The 21,650-nt window shown below is 48.0% G+C and overlaps 1 protein-coding gene across 3 annotated transcripts in view; it reads left to right on the top strand.

The window, feature by feature from the left end:
- The window catches only part of NOD1 (nucleotide binding oligomerization domain containing 1), a 150,866-nt gene that overhangs the window by 37,484 nt on the left and 91,732 nt on the right, over positions 1–21,650 (top strand). For 2 of the 3 annotated variants that reach the window (XM_073630325.1, XM_073630326.1), the window contains exon 2: positions 18,125–18,367. In XM_073630325.1, the coding sequence (XP_073486426.1) occupies positions 18,200–18,367 (168 nt within the window). In that variant the 5' untranslated portion in view covers positions 18,125–18,199. Of the gene's footprint in view, positions 1–18,124; positions 18,368–21,650 lie in introns of those variants that run through there. The other variant, XM_073630327.1, reaches the window with a different exon arrangement.

Genomic DNA, 21,650 nt, shown 5'->3' with positions numbered 1-21,650 from the left:
CTGGCAGTCTGTTAAGAGGATTATGGGTTATAAGGGCCTCACTGAATTCTCACCCATATGGCATAATAAATTCTTGCAAGAATTGTTAGCCCTGGAAAAAAATATGATATGGGAACGTCACGGAATATGCAGGTTGGCTCAGTTATATGATGATAATATCTTAAAATCCTTCACTGAGCTGAGACGAGAATACGGAATCCCAAATAAAACATTCTATTGTTACTTGCAGACTAGGCATGCCTTGGACAGTCAATTTAGGAACTGCCCACTGGAATGGTGCAAAGCTCCACTTAATAGAATAACTAGAACAAACAATACTAAAGGCCTGATAGCAATGATATATGGGCAATTGGCTGAAAGGTTACTTGATCAACAACCGAACATGGGCGTTAGGGCAAGATGGGAAGTAGATGTGGGGGAGATTACGGATCACCAGTGGAAAAGGATACTGGAGTCTGGCCCGCTGGTGTCCGTTTCTCCGTCGCAGCAGGCCTCGCATCTCTTCCTGCTACACAGAGTTTATTATACTCCCAAGAGATTATTTAGATTTGGTAGCAGACTGGATGACAAATGCCCCAGGTGCCTGGAGACAGGAGATCTTATACACATGATGTGGAGATGCCCAAAATTAGTAAGATTTTGGTCAGAGATAGTAAAGCTTATAGAAACTAGGTTTAAAACTAAACTGGCCCTGGAGGCCAGGGTATGTGTCCTTGGTCTGACAGGAGAGAATAATAGTACTAATATTGCCATCGTGAGGTGCCTCTATCAAGCAAGGAAACTGATAGCACAGTCCTGGCTTTCTGCCACACCCGCAACCCCGGAAGAATGGGTTATTACAATGGATAAGTTGGTGTGGACAGAAAAGACAGTCTATATCAGGAGGAGTAGCTATGGTAAATTCATAAAGATATGGAGACCCTGGTTACACTGGTTGAGCATTTCCCTCTGAGCCGCATACAAATCTAAGAGAAAGCTCAAGTTGAAGAGAATCTAGGAGTGCAGAGGGGTAGTGAAAGAAAAATAGGGCAACCCTGTCCAGCAGATGGAATCAGGATATTATATTAGCCTAAAAGCACCCTTTTCTAAGAATATTGATTGGGATGGGTGGGGGGGGGGGAGTTCCTGGGGGGCTGGGGGAGGGAGGGGAGTGGGTAGATGCAAGGTGGGTAAAAAAAGAAAGGGAGGGGAGAAGGGAGAAAAAGTAAGGGAAAAAACCTATTAATGCTTTCATAACTGTTTGTTGCAAGGATTTAACGGTTATTAGCTTAATTAATGTATGTAAAATTGAGTGCAACTGTATGTTTTTATAAACTCAATAAAGAATAATTAATGGGAAAAAAAAAGTATTCAGACCCTTTTCTCTGTATTTAGTAGAAGCACCCTTTTGATCTAATACAGGCATGATTCTTTTTGGGAAAGATGCAACAAGTTTTTCACACCTAGATTTGGGGATCCTTTGCCATTCCTCCTTGCAGATCCTCTCCAGTTCTGTCAGGTTGGATGGTAAACGTTGGTGGACAGCCATTTTTAGGTCTCTCCAGAGATGCTGAATTGGGTTTAAGTCAGGGCTCTGGCTGGGTCATTCAAGAACAATCATGGAGTTGTTGTGAAGCCACTCCTTCGTTATTTTATCTGTGTGCTTAGGGTCATTGTCTTGTTGGAAGGTAAACCTTCGGCCCAGTCTGAGGTCCTAAGCACTCTGGAGAAGGTTTTCCTCCAGGATATGCCTGTACTTGGCTGCATTAATCTTTCCCTCGATTGCAACCAGTCGTTCTGTCCCTGCAGCTGAAAAACACCCCCACAGCATGATGCTGCCACCACCATGCTTCACTGTTGGGACTGTATTGGACAGGTGATGAGCAGTGCCTGGTTTTCTCCACACATACCACTTAGAATTAAAGCCAAAAAGTTCTATCTTGGTCTCATCAGACCAGAGAATCTTATTTTTCACCATCTTGGAGTCCTTCCAGCTTTCATGTGTCTTGCACTGAGGAGAGGCTTCCGTCAGGCCACTCTGCCATAAAGCCCCGACTGGTGGAGGGCTGCAGTGATGGTTGACTTTCTACAACGTTCTCCCATCTCCCGACTGCATCTCTGCAGCTCAGCCACAGTGATCTTTGGGTTCTTCTTTACTTCCCTCAGCAAGGCTCTTCTCCCCCGATAGATCAATTTGGCGGACGGCCAGCTCTAGGAAGGGTTCTGGTCGTCCCAAACGTCTTCCATTTAAGGATTATGGAGGCCACTGTGCTCTTAGGAACCTTAAGTGCAGCAGAAATTTTTTTGTAACCTTGGCCAGATCTGTGCCTTGCCACAATTCTGTCTCTGAGCTCTTCAGGCAGTTCCTTTTGACCTCATGATTCTCATTTTCTCTGACTTGCACTATGAGCTGTAGGGTCGGTTCACACATGGGCAACACGACTTTAACGCGTCTTTGTACCGCGACTTCAACGCGGCTTCAGCGCGACTTTGGCAAATTACGAGGCGACTTCAAGTCGCCTCCATGACGGGCGACTTCGCTGGCGGCCCCCCCCACCGTACCAGGCCGCATGCCCTCAACATGGGGGGTGCTTTGGGGCATGGGGGGCAGTGTGCGCCCCCCCCCCCAAAGCACCTTGTCCCCATGTTGATGAGGACAAGGGCCTCTTCCCGACAACCCTGGCCGTTGGTTGTCGGGGTCTGCGGGCGGGGGGGCTTATCGGAATCTGGGAGCCCCCTTTAATAAGGGAGCCCCCAGATCCCGGCCCCCCACCCTATGTGAATGAGTATGGGGTACATGGTACCCCTACCCATTCACCTAGGGAAAAAAAGCGTCAATAAAACAAACAGTACACAGGTTTTTAAAATAATTTATTAGGCAGCTCCGGGATCTTCTTCCGACTTCGGGGGTCCTCTTCCGACTTCGGGGGTCTCTCCGCCGTCTCCTCCCGGTGTCCGCATCTTCTGCCGGCTCCTCCGCTATCTTCTGCAGCTCAATTGCTAGCGGTGGTCCGGACTTCTGCCTTCTTCTTTTCTTCCAGAGATGTTGACACGACGCTCTCTCCAGCTGGAATGGTCTCTGAACGCTCCGCAACGGACTTATATAGGCGGTGACCCCGCCCCCTTATGAGGTCACTGTCCCAGGGCATGCTGGGGCTGTGCCGTCATAAGGGGGCGTGGTCATCACCCGGTGACCACGCCTCCTAAAACGTCACAGACCCAGCATGCCCAGGGACTGTGACGGCATAAGGGGGCGGGGTCACCGCCTATATAAGTCCCTTGCAGAGCGCACAGAAACCATTCTGGCTGGGGAGAGCGTCGTGTCAACATCTCTGGAAGAGAAGAGGGAAGAAGATGATCCAGAGGTCCGGACCACCGCTGGCAAAAGAGCGCCAGAAGATAGCGGTGGAGCCGGCAGAAGAAGCGGACAGCGGGAGAAGACGCCGGAGAGACCCCCGAAGTGGGAAGAAGATCCCGGAGCTGCCTAATAAATTATTTTAAATACCTGTGTACTGTGTTTTTTATTGACGCCTTTTTCCCTAGGTGAATGGGTAGGGGTACCATGTACCCCATACCTATTCACATAGGGTGGGGGGCCGGGATCTGGGGGCCCCCTTATTAAAGGGGGCTCCCAGATTCTGATAAGCCCCCCGCCCGCAGACCCCGACAACCAACGGCCAGGGTTGTCGGGAAGAGGCCCTTGTCCTCATCAACATGGGGACAAGGTGCTTTGGGGTGGGGGGGGGCCGCAGCGTGCCCCCCTCCCCCAAGGCACCAAACCCCCCATGTTGAGGGCATGCGGCCTGGTACGGTTCAGGAGGGGGGGGCGCTCGCTCGTCCCCACCCCCATTCCTGTCCGGCCGGGCTGCGTGCTCGGATAAGGGTCTGGTATGGATTGGGGGGGGACCCCCCACGCCGTTTTTTCGGCGTAGGGGGTTCTCCTCAAGGTCCATACCAGACCCAAGGGCCTGGTATGCCCTTGGAGGGGGAACCCATGCCGGATTTTTATTTAAAATTTGGCGCGGAGTTCCCCTCAAGATCATCTGAGCACAAGTCGCATGCCGAAGTCGGATCATGCGAGACGGCGATCCGACTTTGATCCGACTTCAATGATAGTCAATAGGCTGAAGTCGGATCAAAGTAGTACAGGGAGTACGCTCTGAAGTCGGAGCGACTTCAGTAGTGTCTATTAAGACGCTAGCGTTAACTCCCATTGAAACTATTTCTGGAGCGACTTGGGGCGACTTGAGGGCGTACAAGTCGGATCCCAAGTCGCCCCAGTGTGAACCGAGCCGTAAGGTCTTATATAGACAGGTGTGAGGCTTTCCTAATCAAGTCCAATCAGTATAATCAAACACAGCTGGACTCAAATGAAGGTGTAGAACCATCTCAAGGATGATCAGAAGAAATGAACAGCACCTGAGTTAAATATATGAGTGTCACAGCAAAGAGTCTGAATACTTAGGACCATGTGATATTTCAGTTTTTCTCTTTTAATAAATCTGCAAAAATGTCAACAATTCTGTGTTTTTCTGTCAATATGAGGTGCTGTTTGTACATTAATGAGGAAAAAAAATGAACTTAAATGATTTTAGCAAATGGCTGCAATATAACAAAGAGTGGAAAATTTAAGGGAGTCTGAATACTTTCCGTCCCCACTGTATATCTTTAAAGTGCACAGAAATTGTATATTTTTGTATTCTGTGTCTGCCATCAATTCCTTTTGGAATCTTTTTTTTTTTTTTTGCTTGAAAAAGGGTGATTAGATTCAGGTGGACTTGTTTGTTTAACATTGTTCAATTGGTACCTAGTCTCCAAGGCTAGCACTCCATAAATCAATAAAACATTTTCCCAGCTACACTGTGTCTCTCCCTGTGTTTGGACACGTGTTATGCTTGGACTCTGAAAAAGGGAGTTAATGTTTAATGAATAATCTAAATTGTTCTAGTCAGTGAACTGAAGACTACATCAGAACTAATACAAAACATAAAGAACTATTTGTCCTAATAAATACATTTCAATAGGCATATGATGGAAAAAAATTACATTGCATAACATTTCTATAGTTGGTTATTTAGCAACTTTAACTTATCACCATGCTCTAAAAAGTATTATCATTTGAGCTTTAGGCCCCTGTCACATGGGTGGACCAACCGGTCCGGTGGTCACTTTTTCATGTGGATTTGATCGGACCGTCTATTAGGCTGGATTCACACCAATGCAGTTTTAGTGCTTTTTGCATTTTGCAGATTTGCACTACAGAATGTGTTCCATAGGAAACAATGTTAAATGGACTGTAGTGCAATTCTGCAAAATGCAAAAAGCACTAAAACTGCATTGGTGTGAATCCAGCCTTATCCTCTATGGAGCGTCGGATAAACAAACATATGTCTGTTTACGCCCATTGACGTCCAATCCGATCTGATCCTCTAAAAGCAGATGGATGGGGATCCGTTTCCGATGCATCTAGTGGATCAGATGGCAGTCGGGTGGAAATGGACAGGCAGTGTACATCCAACCGCCTATAGAGGAGAGTGGGCTGTGTCTGTGTCCCCTCTGCATAAGCAGAGCAGACACAGACCAGCCATCTGCCTGCTCAGCGTGGATCAGCAGACGGATTCCTGCTGAGCAGGCAGAGTCTGCCCCATATGAAAGGGGTCTTTGGCCTGGTTCACACTAGTGGGACAAACGCTCCGACATTGGGAGCTCATGTCACATGACGTGTGAAAATCAATGTTTCCCTATGGGAGCCGCCCTAACTGGTCCGACACAAGTTGGCCCGACTTTGAAAATGCTCTCTGTACTACTTTGGTCCGACTTTGATCTCACTTCAGCCCATTGACTATCATTGAAGTCGGATCTCTGTCTTGCATGATCTGACTTTGGCATGCGACTTGTGCTCTGATGATCTTGAGGAGGAACTCCACGCCAAATTTTAAATAAAAAACCGGCATGGGTTCCCCCTCCAAGAGCATACCAGGCCCTTCGGTCTGGTATGGATTTTAAAGGGCACCCTCTACGCTGAAAAAACAGCGTGGGGGTGCCCCCAAAATCCATACCAAACCCTTATCCGAGCATACAGCCCGGCCGGACAGGAATGGGGGTGGGGACGAGCAAGCGCCCCCCCCCCTGAACCGTACCAGGCCACATGCCCTCAACATGGGGGGTGGGTGCTTTGGGGCGGGGCGCCCTGCGGCCCCCCCCCCACCCCAAAGCACCTTGTCCCCATGTTGATGAGGACAAAACACACTAGACAGGTTTTTAAACTAATTTATTAGGCAGCTTCAGGGGTCTCTTCCTTCTTCTCCGCGGTCTCTTACTTCTTCTCCGCGCTCTCCAGTGCCTTCTGCCGGGCTCCTCCGCTATCTTCTACTCTTTTGCCAATCTTTTGCTAGTGGTGGCCCGATCTTCTCCGCCGTCTTCTTCCCTCTTCTCTTCTTCCGATGTTGACACAACGCTCTCTTCCACTGTAAAGCCGTGTGCGCGGTCCGCAACGACTTATATAGGGATGGAGTGTGGTCACCGGGTGATGTCACCCGGCGACCCCGCCTCTTATGACATCACAGTCCCCGGGCATGATGGGACTGTGACATCATAATGGGTCATAAGGGGCGGGGTCACCGGGTGACATCACCTGTGACATCACCCCATCCCTATATAAGTCGTTGCGGATCGCGCACACAGCATTACAGTGGGAGAGAGCATCGTGTCAACATCGGTAGAAAAGAAGAGGGAAGAAGACGGCGGAGAAGACCGGGCTACCGCTAGCAAAAGAGCAGAAGATAGCGGAGGAGCCCGGGAGAAGAACCGGAAAGCGAGGAGAAGAAGGAAGAGACCCCCGAAGTCGGAAGAAGACTCCTGGAGCTGCCTAATAATATAGTTTAAAAACCTGTCTAGTGTTTTTTTATTGACACTTTTTTCCTAGGTAAATGGGTAGGGGTACGATGTACCCCATACTTATTCACATAGGGTGGGGGGCCGGAATCTTGGGGCCCCCTTATTAGAGGGGGCTCCTGGATTCCGATAAGCCCCCCGCCCGCAGACCTCGACAACCAACGGCCAGAGTTGTCGGGAAGAGGCCCTTGTCCTCCTCAACATGGGGACAAGGTGCTTTGGGGTGGGGGGTCCGCAGAGCGCCCCCTGCCCCAAAGCACCCACCCCCCCATGTTGAGGGCATGCAACGGTTCAGGGGGGTGGCGCTCGCTCGTCCCCACCCCCTTTCCTGACCGGACTCTTCCCGACAACACTGGCCGTTGGTTGTTGGGGTCTGCGGGCGGGGGGCTTATTGGAATCCGGGAGCCCCCTTTAATAAGGGGCCCCCAGATCCCGGCCCCCCGCCCTATGTGAATCGTACATCGTACCCCTATCCATTCACCTGGGCGGGAAAAAAGTGTCAATAAAAAAAACAAACTAGACAGGTTTTGAAAGTGATTTGTAAGGCAGCTCCGGGGGTCTTCTTCCGACTTTGGGGGTCTCTCCCTTCTTCTCCGTGCTCTCCGGCCTCTTTTCCTGGTCTCCGGTTCTTCTCCCGCTCTCCGGTTCTTCTGCCAGACTCCTCCGCTATCTTCTGCTCTTTTGTCGCTCTTTTGCTATCGGTGGCCCGGACTTCTCCGTCGTCTTCTTCCCTCCAGTCTTCTTCCAATGTTGACACGACGCTCTCTCCCGCTGTAATGCTGTGTGCGAGGTGCGCAACGACTTATATAGGTATGGGGCGTGGTCACCGGGTGATGTCATTCGGTGACCCCCGCCCCTTATGACGTCACCGCCCCATCATGCCCCGGGGCTGTGACGCCATAAGGGGCGGAGTCACCGGGTGACATCACCCGGTTACCACGCCCCATCCCTATATAAGTCGTTGCGCACCGTGCACACGGCATTACAATGGAAGAGAGCGTCGTGTCAACATCGGAAGAAGAGAAGAGGGAAGAAGACGGCGGAGAAGACTGGGCCACCGCTAGCAAAAGAGCGGGCAAAAGAGCAGAAAATAGCGGAGGAGCCCGGCAGAAGATACCAGAGAGCGAGAGAAGAACCGGAGAGCGCAGAGAAGAAGGAAGAGACCCCCGAAGTCGGAAGAAGACCCTGGAGCTGCCTAATAAATTAGTTTAAAAACCTGTCTAGTGTGTTTTTTTTATTGACACTTTTTTCCTAAGTGAATGGGTAGGGGTATCATGTACCCCATACTCATTCACATAGGGTGGGGGCCGGGATTTGGGGGCCCCCTTATTAAAGGGGGCTCCCGGATTCCGATAACCCCCCTGCCCGCAGACCCCGACAACCAATGGCCAGGGTTGTCGGGAAGAGGCCCTTGTCCTAATCAACCTGCGCCCCCCACCCCACCCCAAAGCACCCAGCCCCCCAAGTTGAGGGCATGCGGCCTGGTATGGTTCAGGAGGGGGGGCGCTCGCTCGTCCCCACCCCTTTTCCTGACCGGCCGGCTGCATGCTCGGATAAGGGTCTGGTAGGGATTTGGGGGGACCCCCATGCCGTTTTTTCAGCGTAGGGGGTTCCCCTTAAAATCCATACCAGACCCAAGGGCCTGCTATGCGCTTGGAGGGGGAACCCATGCCGTTTTTTTATTTAAAATTTGGCACGGAGTTCCCCCTCAAGATCATCTGAGCACAAGTCGCATGCCAAAGTTGGATCATGCAAGACGGCTGTCCGACTTTGATCCGACTTCAATGATAGTCAATGGGCTTAAGTAGGATCAAAGTCGGAACAAAGTAGTACAGGGAGCATTTTCAAAGTCGGATCGACTTGTGTCGGACCAGTTAGGACGGCTCCCATAGGGAAACATTGATTTTCACACGTCATGCGACATGAGCTCCCAATGTCGGAGCGTTTGTCGAACTAGTGTGAACCTGGCCTGAAAAGCGATCAATGAAACTTATTTAAGGCCGGGTTCACACTAGTGCGACACAACAGCCGTCCTACTTTGGATCCGACTTTGCCCTGCGACTTGAAGCCGACATACGTCCGACTTTCAATGAACGGGGATCCGACTTGGATCCCCGCCAATACCAGGCACTGTGTCTGGTATGAATCTTGAGGGGAAACTCCACGCCAAATTTTAAATAAAAAAACGGCATGGGTACCCCCTCCAAGAGCATACCAGGCCCTTCGGTCTGGTATGGGTTTGAAGGGGCAACCACTACATCTAAAAAACTGCGTGGGGGTCCCCCCAGACCCTTATCCAAGCACGCAGCCTGGACGGTCAGGAAAAGGGGTGGGGATGAGCGAGCGCCCCCCCCATCCTGAACCGTACCAGGCCGCATACCCTCAACATGGGGGGGTGGGTGCTTTGGGGCAGGAGGGCGCCATGCGGCCCCCCCACCCCAAGGCACCTTGTTCCCATGTTGATGAGGACAAGGGCCTCTTCCCGACAACCCTGGCCCTTGGTTGTCGGGGTCTGCGGGTGGGGGGCTTATCGGAATCTGGGAGCCCCCTTTAATAAGGGGGCCCCCAGATCCTGGCCCCCCACCCTATGTGAATGAGTATGGGGTACATCGTACCCCTACCCCTTCACCTAGGAAAAAAGTGTCAATAAAAAAACACACTGGACAGGTTTTTAAAGTCATTTATTAGTAGCTCTGGGGTCTTCTTCCGACTTCGGGGGTCTTCTTCCGACTTCTCCGCTCTCTCCGGCCTCTTCTCCCAGTGTCTGCTTCTTCTCCCGGTGTCTGCTTCTTCTCTGGCCTCTGGCAGCTCCGAGGGTCTTCTTCCGACTTCGGGGGTCTCTTCCGTCTTCTTTGCGGTCTCTTCCTTCTTGTCCGCGCTCTCCGGCCTCTTCTCCGCACGCTCCGGTTCTTCTCCCGCTCTCTGGTATCTTCTGCTGGGCACCTCCACTATCTTCTGCTCTTTTGCCCGCTCTTTTGCTAGCAGTGGCCCGGTCTTCTCCGCCATCTTCTTCCCTCTTCTGCTGATGTTGACGCGACGCTCTCTCCCACTGTAATGCCGTGTGCGCGATGCGCAACTACTTATATAGGGATGGGGCGTGGTCACCAGGTGATGTCTCCCGCTGACCCCACCCCTTATGATGTCACAGTCCCATCATACCCCGGGACTGTGATGTCATAGGGGCGAGGTCACCGGGTGACATCACCCAGTGACCATGCCCCATCCCTATATAAGTCGTTGCGCACCGCGCACACGGCATTACAGCGGGAGAGAACGTCGTGTCAACATCAGAAGAAGAGAAGAGGGAAGAAGACGGCGGAGAAGACTGGACCACCGTTAGCAAAAGAGCAGAAGATAGAGGAGGAGCCCTGCAGAAGATACCGGAGAGTGGGAGAAGAAGCGGAGTGTGCAGAGAAGAGGCCGGAGAGCGCGGAGAAGAAGGAAGAGACCGCGGAGAAGAAGGCCCCGAAGTCTGAAGAAGACCCCCGGAGCTGCCTAATAAATTACTTTAAAAACCTGTCTATTGTGTTTTTTTTTTTTTCCCTAGTTGAATGGGTTGGGGATTATGATGTACCCCATACTCATTCACAAAGGGTGGGGGGCTGGGATCTGGGGGGCCCCCTTATTAAAGGAGGCTCCCGGATTCCAATAAGCCCTCCGCCCGCAGACCCTGACAACCAACGGCCGGGGTTGTGGGAAGAGGCCTTTGTCCTCATCAACATGGGGACAAGGTGCTTTGGGGTGGGGGGGCCGCAGGGCGCAAGTCGGACCGACTTGTGTCAGACCAGTTAGGACGGCTCCCATAGGGAAACATTGATTTTCACACGTCATGTGACATGAGCTCCCAATGTCGGAGCGTTTGTCTCACTAGTGGGAACCCGGCCTAATAAGGGAATATTCACACCAGTGAGACACACTGATTGCTTTTTTTTTTTCCTTTTTCTATTTTCCACAGAATTATTGAAATGTCACTAGTGACAATATAAAAAGTTCTATTCATTGCAGAGCATTGCGATTTACCCTGCTGTACTAAAAAAGTACTGCATGCATTACTTTTTTCAGCGCACAGCAACACTGGTATGAACTGACATAATTTGAAAGCATTTGCCTTGCCTATGTGTTGGGGCTTTGCTGGAAATAGCTGCCAGTGTATCCCCAATGTATCTGGTGTGAACCCTAAAGCCTTAGGATTAGTCCACACAGTTTTATCCACCAGCTTTTTTCAGTCTGAATATTTGCAAAATATACTAAACAGAATAGTTGCCCTCATAGTGAACAGATTGGAGACCCCTGGTCTATATTTAGATTAGCATTTACTACAGGTTATTCTAATACACTCCAGATAGGTACACAAAATGGGAATAAAACGTATAGCCAATTGTAACAGATGCAGTGTAGCTGATCCTGCGCTCCAATAGTAAAGTCGTGGAAACAAACAAATCATCTTCTTACATCTTGGACTTTCACCTTGCATTCCTCCCAAAAGTCATTTTTGTTTGTATTGGTCTGGGACTGTTGCAACTGCCAACTTTAGATAGTAGCTTTTATGTTACGCTGGAGAAACACACAGGTACCATCTCTTCAGTTCTATATTGCATTGGTAAACAATGCACTTCCTAAATATAAATGGAGTGCTTACCCCCGAAGGAGCGGCTGATTAATTGTTATATCCGTAATTCACGTTTACCACCTGACCCATCACAGCCCATAAAATCAGAAACAGTCCATATTGCATTTTTCTCTTGCTTTTATTAAGTAACATGAACTGGGATAGGAGAAGGTTTCTTTTGAGATGCTCTTTTGTTGCTTTATCATCTTTTCTCTGCCTCTCATGCAAGGACCTAGAATCATTGCAGATAATAGGAAATCACTCTATGCGTTTTCCTCATCAGGGAAGATGGAAGTAGATTTGATAGAGAATAATTGATAAAGAGTCACTCTGAATAACTTCTTCATCTGCAGAACTTTTTAAAGACAGTCTGTATCTCTATATGTGTACTAGTAGCTTTACTGCCACCTCTTTACCACTACTTCCCATCTGCATGGTACTTTCAAGTTGAGCTAAAGAAAAGTCACTCTGAATAACTCCTCCCGCTTGACTGATTGGAATCCTGAGGCATTGTTGAACCCAAAGTCACAGGCCATGACCACCTGTCTCACTGACTTGCTTACCAACATCCCTCAGCCTCTGGCAGTACCCTTCCCTAGGGCTTTCACTCACGTGATCAATAGTCCATGTGCCACTCATAAACGATCGATCGCCCAGTTGTCCTCTGCTTAGTTGCTACTTCTTCAGCAATGATTCTTTGATCCCTTTCCTCCTTTATGGCACCATCCCTTCCCCGCAGGGGTGGCCAACGACACCAGCGACTACATGTTGTACGGTGTCATCTACTCCTCTACGGGTTCCGGTTCCCCACCCTCCTTGCAAGGGGGGCTCCGTTGGCTCCCTGGAGGGGGAACCTCTCCCCTCCGGGAATCAGGCTGGGCTTCTCTCCAAGTTCGAACAGGAAACTCCCCCCTGACCATGTGACCCGGCTTTTATATGAGAGTCCCGGGGCATTGTCCAACAAATTAATGATTGGCTGGGACTCGCATACAAACTACCTGCCACTCAAATCCCAAATGAACAAACAGGCCTGCTATAATGGTACAAGCCTGCCTAAATTTCCCTGAAACTATAAACTAAAGCAAAAAGGTCACATACTTAAACGTAGGTGCCCGCTACATAGACCCACCATTTGAATCACAACTGTCCCCAGTTGTGGGGAATGAATTTAGAATACCTCTTTAATTTGAAAGAGGAAAGAGCATCTCATTAATCAAATGGGAATGGGGAAATAGGAAATATAAACTTGAAACAGGAATAACATCAATGTCATTGTACACAATATCAACACAATTTTTTTTTTTTTAATACTATTTACATGGCCTGACTGTAGATCCCTACAGCTAAAATTCCATACAAGCGGAACCAAAGCATTGCTCCCGCAGGAGGAATACTCTGCTTACCACAGGCCTTCATCTGTAAGGTAGACAGCCGTCACATCTTCAATATACCTAAAAGAAGACAGAAAACATTTCTAACTACTACTAACTACTACACACACATTACCAAACAGAGGGGTTATCATCCTCTATTGGGTAATCAATTCAAATATACAATCTTTATGGCATGTACGTTTCTGTTAGGATCATCGCTCCCTCAAAAGGAGTCCAGCAGTCCTCCTGCAGAGCACACTCTAAACAGACATGCTCAGCAGTTCAATTCGTGTGCCCGTTGGCAAATAAGCTTTCTGTTTTGCTCTTAAACAAGTCCTTGTAGGAGTACTTGTGCAGCAAAGGGACTTAGCAGAGACAGCACACCCTAGTGTCCATAACTTTGTCCTTGTTAGGCACCATGAATGTGAGTCTGCTGCTGGGCAAAGTATATGGGGAAAACCCACCCTAACCCATCTGCCATCCTGCAGTCAATCTGGGTAGTAACATACATTTGTGAGTGCACTTTCAACAATCCTGCTCACAAATAATACCTTGGGTCAGGCAACCTTTTCCGACTGTCCCCTGGTCCTCTCACCGAGATCGAATAGCTACGGGTATTTTGTCCGGCCTTTACCACCAACACTCTATCTTTGTGAATCGCTCCTCCAAGTCTCCATTCACGGTGAATGTCTTTAAATCGGACCCAAACCTCACTGTCAGGTGTCCTTTTTGGTTTAGGAACATGAAGATAGTCCCACACAAGATCATCCTCCCATGCTTCCCGAGAACTTTCAACGACTTCCATAATGTGTTCTAGAACATAGGGATAATCTAGGCCCCACTCCTGAGCCACTTTTCTTTGAACCTCTCTGAAATCTTGAGAGTCTGGGCAAATCTTTAGCCTTTCCTCTGCCAGGCAAAACACATGCGTCAGAAGCTCTGCTGACCCACTGTTGAAACGTGGCTGCCCTGGTAGGAAGGGTAGTACTTGAAACATTAAACAGAGGTACTGGAGTTTTAGACGTACCAGATAACTTTTCTGACACTCCTGTGGAAGCCTCCACCGAAGTAGAACTTTCTAGGAAACATTCTTCCTCATCACTTGACTCAAACTCTTCAGCGGATGACCACTCAAACAAATTGTCCATAGATCCATATTTTTGCAAAATCTGCGGTGATCCCCAATCTACAGCCCGGCCTCCGTCTACCCTGTCTGGCTCACCCGAGGGATCCCCCTCCTGTAACTTAGGCTCCATAAGACACCCAGAGTGGGGCTCAGGCTCGGCCCCGAACCGCTCCCTCATCACTGGCTGTGATTGACAGCAGCAAATGGCTGCTGCTGATATATCTGAGCCAATCAAGAGCAAGAGACCTGGGAGAGTCTTGGCTCTCGTACACATCGCTGGATTGAGATCGGGCTCAGGTATGATTTTAAGGAGGCTGCGGGGGGAGCTGAATGCAGAAGGTTTTTTACTTTACTGCATTCTATGCAGCATGGTAAAAAACCTTCTGCCTTCACAAACACTTTAAGGCTTTGTTCACATTAGTCCAATTTTCTCTTGTGTCTGCCATCACACTGCAGTGCACAACACTGTAAATCACATTATATTTTATAGTGCCTGTTCGCATCAATGTAAAATGGTTGCAATGTGATTTTTGAAAAAGTGCAGATGCTTCTTCTGGTGCAGCATAGTGGGTTTTTGGCCCCATAGACATCAGTGGTAGTGCATGATAAAAGCATGTATATGCATTTTGGCATTTTTTTGTGCTTAACCGGTTCAATACAGGGCATTTTTACCCCCATCCTTCCCAGGCCAATTTTTAGTTTTCAGCACTGTCGCACTTTAAACGACAATTGCGCAGTCGTGCAACGTTGTACCCAAAAAAAATTAACGTCCTTTTTTCCCCACAAATAGAGCTTTCTTTTGGTGGTATTTGATCACCTCTGCGGTTTTTATTTTTTGCGCTATAAACAAAAGAAGAGGGACAATTTTGAAAAAAACACAATATTTTTTACTTTTTGCTATAATAAATATCCCAATTTTTTTTTTTTTTTTAATTTTTTCCTCAGTTTCGGCCAATACGTATTCTTCTACATATTTTTGGTAAAAAAAAATCACAATAAGCGTATATTGATTGGTTTGCGCAAAAGTTATAGTGTCTACAAAATATGGGATAGATTTATGGCATTTAAAAAATATATATATTTATTTATTTCTTTTACTAATAATAGCGGCGATCGCGATTTTTTTTCGTGACTGCGACATTATGGCGGACACATCGGACACTTTTGACACATTTTTGGGACCATTCACATTTATACAGCGATCAATGCTATAAAATTGCATTGATTACTGTGTAAATGTGACAGGCAGTGAAGGGGTTAACCACTAGGGGGACACAAGGGGTTAAATATGTTTCCTAGGGAATGATTCTAACTGTAGGGGGCGGGGACGTACAAGGGGAGGAGACCGATCAGTGTTCCGCTGTACTGGGAACACAGATCGGCCTCCTCTCAACTGACAGGACGTGGATCTGTGTGTTTACACACACAGATCCATGGTCCGGCCCGGTTAACTTGCAATCGCGGGTGCCCGGCGGACATCGCGCCCCCTAGGCGGCCGGGAAGCCCAGGCCGTCATATGACGTCCACCCAGGATGGGAGATCCCATCTGTGGACGTCATTTGACAATGGCTGGGTACTGAAGTGGTTAACAACCAGTCTACTACTACACAAAAAAAAGCATCAAAAACGCATGTAAAGAAATGCTACAAAAATGCACTGAAAAATGCTTGAACAAGCAGCAATACTAATGTGAACCTAGGTTAAAGGAGTTAAAGTGGATGTAAACCCACTCTCATCCTTTCTAAATTACTGCCATAATTGTTATCTATAAGGATATACATGCCTCCTGCATGTGTCCTTACCTGTCAAATGTCTCCCCTCTGTCTGTTATGAGACACGAAAAATTGCAGATTCTGTGGGTGGGTCTGTTGTCTAGAGCTCGGTGGGTGGAGTCGTGATGTCAGTAGACTCCCCACCCACCTCTACACCCAGAAAAGTCACCACATGACTTCAGCATGTCCAATAATGCTGAGGTGTGGAGCAGCCAATCCTGAATGTCTCTCAGGCTCCTGCATGGGGTATGTAAATCACCTGTCACTCACAGCAAGGGGGAGAAACAGACTCCTATTTCTGTCAGTCCATTTTTATCTCCCTAAAAAAGATAAGCAGACTGTTCAGAGCTGGATTAACTCTTCGTGACAAGACTGGGCACAGATGACATGAAATCCTATACTGTACAAGGTGCAAGCCTTAATTACATATTTTTTTTTCGGATTTACATCCACTTTATTAATCACAGCACACACCTTTTTTTTTTAACATTGTTAATAGCAATGCAAACAATAGTTATTTTTTGACAGTCCAATATAAGCCTTCTTGAAAAAATTCCTTTCATATTGTGAGTTCAGCCTGTCTGCTGGCCATTTCTTTCTTCAACCTCTGTTATTGCCTCCATGCTGTACACTCGGTTCTACTTTGCCAGGTGACTTTGGCGCGACTTCTGCATGACTTTAAAGCAACTTCAGGGATTGACTGTGTATTCTTCCTGTAATGTCATACCCAAATTTGATCAGTTAAGGTGAGGCTCCAACTTGGAGGCAACTTCTATTAAAGTCTATGGGCACAAGTTGGATAGAAGTAGCCTTGAAGTAGTACAGGAACCTTTTCTAAAGTCGGAGCGACTTCTGTAGTGCTAGCTAAGACAGCTCCCATTGAATAAAATGGGATTTTACATGTCTCGTGTCTCACAAGTCGGCTCGCAAGCCGTTACATGTCACGTGACTTGGGGTCTCACAAGTCAGATCCCAAGTCGGGCAGTGCGAACTGAGCTTTACAGATTATTCTCTGCTGTTTATTTTCAATTTCTAAAAACTACATATCCCATGGTACCTTGCTGCCTGCAAACTGTGTTTCTTGTGCTGACTCCGCCTCCTGAAACTCCTGCTCTCAGCACCTCTGTAGTTCAGAAGGCAGGCTGTGTGTAATGGGTGATACAGCAGTGCCTACTCACAGGGCATAATAATTGTCACAGAATTCAAGGAGGTAAATGTGTGGGGATCTTCACAAACCAAGTTTACAAACTTCAAGAACCTTCGGAGTAGACTAGAAATATTTGAAGTGCAATGTGGAAATGAATATATAATTTAAAACTTTTATCGTAGATGAGCTTTTCATTTTTTTTATTAGCGCCTAGTTGTATAGTCTTTCATTGGCATAAATGGGTGACTAGTGATCGATGTCTCTGATCGACCCTTCCTACTGTCTTGTGGTATGGAGCACAAACATGTTTTCTTTGTTACTCTCGTCTGTCACTGGCCTTAGGTTCATTGTTTAAAAATGGCATCAAATGTTTTGCTGCTTTATAAATTTACCGTATATACTCGAGTATAAGTCGAATTTTTCAGCCCTTTTTTTTGGGCTGAAAGTGTCCCTTCGACTTATACTCGAGTCACCGCCGTCTGTCTGCATGATCAGCGTGTCATGCAGGCAGACGGCGGCCGGCGTGTGATGATAGTCTTCAGCGGCTATTCCAGCTTTCAAAAGCCGCGCCTCCTGCTCGTCTGTGATAGGCTGAACAGCTGTCAGTGTACAGCCTATCACGGACATTCTCTCATCCTCGTCCGTGGTATGAGAATGAGAGAATGTCCGTGATAGGCAGTCAGCGGTCAGCCTATCACAGACGAGGAGGAGGCGCGACTTTTGAACTGTGGAATGGCCGCCGAACACTATCATCACACGCCGGCCACCGCTTGAGGATGGAGATCGCCACAGGGAGGATGGAGATCGCCACAGGGAGGCTGCACAGGACACAGGTAGGCTGCACATGCACACAGGACACATGCACACAGGAACACAGGACACACATGTACAGGACACACATGGACAGGACACAGGGACACAGGAACACAGGACACACATGTACAGGACACACATGGACAAGACACATGCACAGGGTACAGGTAGGCTGCACAGGACAGAGGGAGGCAGGCAGCTGCAGATGGGCATTGTTGACCCTCTGCATTTCTCACCCTCGTCTTATACTCGGGTCAATACATTTTTCCCAATTTTTTGTGGTAAATTAGGGGCCTCGACTTATACTCGGGACGACTTATACTCGAGTATATACGGTATGCTTTTCTTTTCCCTGTCTAAATGTGTTTTTTACAATGTTGCAACTTTCCTGTTTAATCTTTTTCTTCACAGAGACTAGACTGAATTTTCTCACGAGACTGTTCTTCACCGAGTTTTGTCAGCATGCGGTTATTTTGATCTCCAATTATGGAACACCAACCTATGTCTTTTATTCAGTTACTTCTTAAAAGCCGGGAAACATTGGTTAAATCTATCAAAAACATCAAGTGCTTGCTTGAAAATTTGATAAACCGTGGATACTTTTCAGAAGAAGATGCTGAATTTGTGCTGCAGTGTGGAACACAGGCGGATAAGGTAATTTGTAAAATGAGTTAGAGCTATATTAAAGCGGTAGTAAAGTCTGCTTTGTGATTTTTTTTTCCCCACAGGTATGCCTATAATAGCACATGCACTCTGAAGGTTCAGCATACCGCGCCGAACCTTCAGAGCACCGTGCTGAAACCGAGTGCTCCCAGGCATATGTACCGGAGTGGACATCATCGCGGGTAGCTCCGGCCACTCGTACAGCCAAGGCCCTCGAACCCAGAAGGAAGACCAGGGAAAGCTGGGAGCCCTGTCCAGTGTGCCGCTGGAGGGCTTCACTCTAAGGTAAGTATTTCATAATGTGTTAGTATGGGATGCATACTAGCACATTATGCAATTGTCTTATAGGGGAAGGGTTTTTTTTTTTTTTAACTGCAGAGGTTTACAATAGCTTTAAAGCCCAGTTGAACTCTGTGTTTGTAGTCAGAGTCTTTACTTGGAAATGCGATACCCTAACTGCCAAGGCCTGAGTTGTGCCTTGGCCTAGCTGGTCAGTACACCTGAAAAGAGGGCAAAAAGACACAAAAGTTGGTGTGATAAGAAAGTTTGATAAAGGGTAGGTAACAAGCCATCTAGTAGAGTAGCGCACGCCCGGATGGCTTCACTATACAGATCCGGTATGTATCAGCTATAACAGGAGGTAAACCAACATCCCAAGAATTGATGATAAGAAGGAACCCCCTGTTTGGAACCTGCGAACTGCCCAGAACCCAAATAAATGTCCTGTAAATGATTTGGATTAAACCTAATTTCCAAAAAAACCTGGACATGAGAACAAACTGCTTGTAGTGAGAGGATACGTGGGGAAAGGGAGCAAGGGCTGACCTGAGGAGCCCCTGCAAAATAATAATTGCAGAGAAGATCGAACACTTCAAAACAGACACCAGTTAAGTAGCTCTGTGAAATTCCCATGAACCCCTGACCTGTCTGTCTATTCTTGGTATGGGGAAGTTTGAGAGGGTGAGCCGCAAAAATGGACAAACTGATGGGTTTGCAGGGGTCTGAAGTGCTGGATACCTGATAGATATGTTTGACAATGTTGGTGGATAAGACCAATACGTTGTGGCAATATGCATTGTTAAACATGGAGAAACATACCAGATACACAGAAAACTGGTCCCACATGATTTAAATCGGGTCGCGCTTCTGCTTGTAACCTGACAACCGAATCGGAATACTGAACGGAGGAAGGAGGGCCAGACGCCATCCAAGGGAATAAGCCTCATGGCATGATTCAGCATACCCAAAGTGACTATAAATCCCCCTTTGAACAGGCTGGGGATCGGACAAAAAATGAATGGTCTGATGTACCTGACCAGTTCTCCAGGCAACCTCGCAATCAAGAGATTAGAGACGAGAGTGGAAACCAGAATAATGATGACATATGGCCCGGACCGTCAAGGGGACCTTGACTCGGCACACACCCTGAGAGACTGCTGATCCCTGGGCAGGAACCAGGGTCTCCACGCAACAGGAAATCAACTAAATGAATTAACCCCTGACCCCCTGCAGGTACCCAAGATCCAATGGAGTGCTTGGCAAAGGTGTCGAAGCAAGGACTGCTTTTGACCCAAGGGTAAGCCCAGTGGTGAAACGACATCTGCACCATTTATCGTGCCCTACCAACGGGCAGGTCTGATGGAAGTAGCTTCAAGCATCGGTGATATCAGCTTGGATAGCCAATCCCCCCCCCCCCAACTGTAGAAAGTGCTGAAATGTCAAATCCATGAACGAGTATTTCAATTAAAATATTTCCGCAGGAAAGAGGCAGCCAAAATGTAACAAATGATATGGGAAACTTGCCACTGAACACCCCCATGAGCCGACCCACCACCTACAGAACAAAGGGGAAGAACCAGACCAAGCACCCCTTGGAAATTACTGCCTCCAGTAACTTGATTGACAACGAAAGCATGACTGTCTGCTGAAGCCAAGATACTATATATGGAAGACTCTGACGAGATAGTGATGAGGCCCGCTGCAGGCCTGAAAATCCCTCCAGCAGGGCTGTCTGAAAACCGGGGATGGGAGATTCCAACACAGCCCCTGACAAGGAACGTAACTTGGCTCAGGCATATTGAACCAGAAGACTTGACAAGGCCAGTGCACTAAGGGGATGCTGACCTTGCCTGCAGCAATGTAGGAAGAGCAGGAGCTGGGGGTGCGCTGACACCCAGCCTCTGACCGCGAGCTTCGATCCCCTTGTCCTGTCTTGCAACTGTAACAGGCCGTGGAGAGCATCTCCAGCCCACCTGAATCTGCATTAAAGAATAATGCCCAGAACATGTTCCATGCTGGTGGATGGGAGTAGCTGAGACGGGATTGGAAATAATCCAAAGTGTACCGCCTTCCTGGCTAAGGCTGGGAAAGGAAAACATCTGTGACCAGCTCCGCTGCATGCTTAAGTAAACTCCCTAACGATGGAGTGCTACCATGCTCTGAACTCCCACGTGGGGATGAAATGTGAATTGGTTGCTTCTGAAACGTGCGGCATGCCCAAACCTAAGGAAACACAAACTAGAAAAAGTGACAACAGACAACCAGACATGAGAACACCTCCTCCTCTGTGCCTACCTGAGTATGAGGACGGAAGCAGTAATGACAAGACCACAGTGTGTGAATGACCCTGATGACGGCCCCCACACTAGTGTATTTAGTAAGTGAGCCCAAGTAACCTGCAATGCAAAGACAGGTAATTAAAACGGAATACTCAGGGCTAGTGGACCCACAGACCGTGGTGGGTAGTCGTACAGGTGTAATGAAATGAAACGTGCATCGATTGACGTGTGGTATACAGGTGAGAAGATTGTGGTCAACAATCATTTAAAAACAAAGCCTCAGCCCGTATGGATCTGTAGACATAACAGATCCTGAGATGTGAGCACTAGCTAACTAAACCCGGTATGCAAAGAAACCTGACCGAAGGTATGATGAGACATGGAAACAAACGAAGATGATGCTATCAGCGTATGCCGTAACTGCATAGCATTGACATGCTACGACAGAACATGCTATGCAATAACCGCTATGACAGAAAAACCGCTGTGATTGAACCACGCTGTGACATAAACACATTATGACATAAACCACTGTAACAGAAACATGGTTTGACAGCTGTGACAGAACTGCTACGACAGAAACCGCTCTGACTGAAACCACTCTGACAGAACCCACTATGGCGGAATACGCTATCACAGCACCTGCTATGAGAGAACCATGCTACGACAGGAACACGCTCTGACTGAACACGCTATGAGAGAACCATGCTACGACG

Source organism: Aquarana catesbeiana, linkage group LG05 (genome assembly GCF_042186555.1).
Source record: "Aquarana catesbeiana isolate 2022-GZ linkage group LG05, ASM4218655v1, whole genome shotgun sequence".
Lineage (NCBI taxonomy): Eukaryota > Metazoa > Chordata > Amphibia > Anura > Ranidae > Aquarana > Aquarana catesbeiana.
The sequence above is the reverse complement of the archived record's forward strand: the minus strand, read 5'-3'. Positions and strand labels throughout refer to the sequence as shown.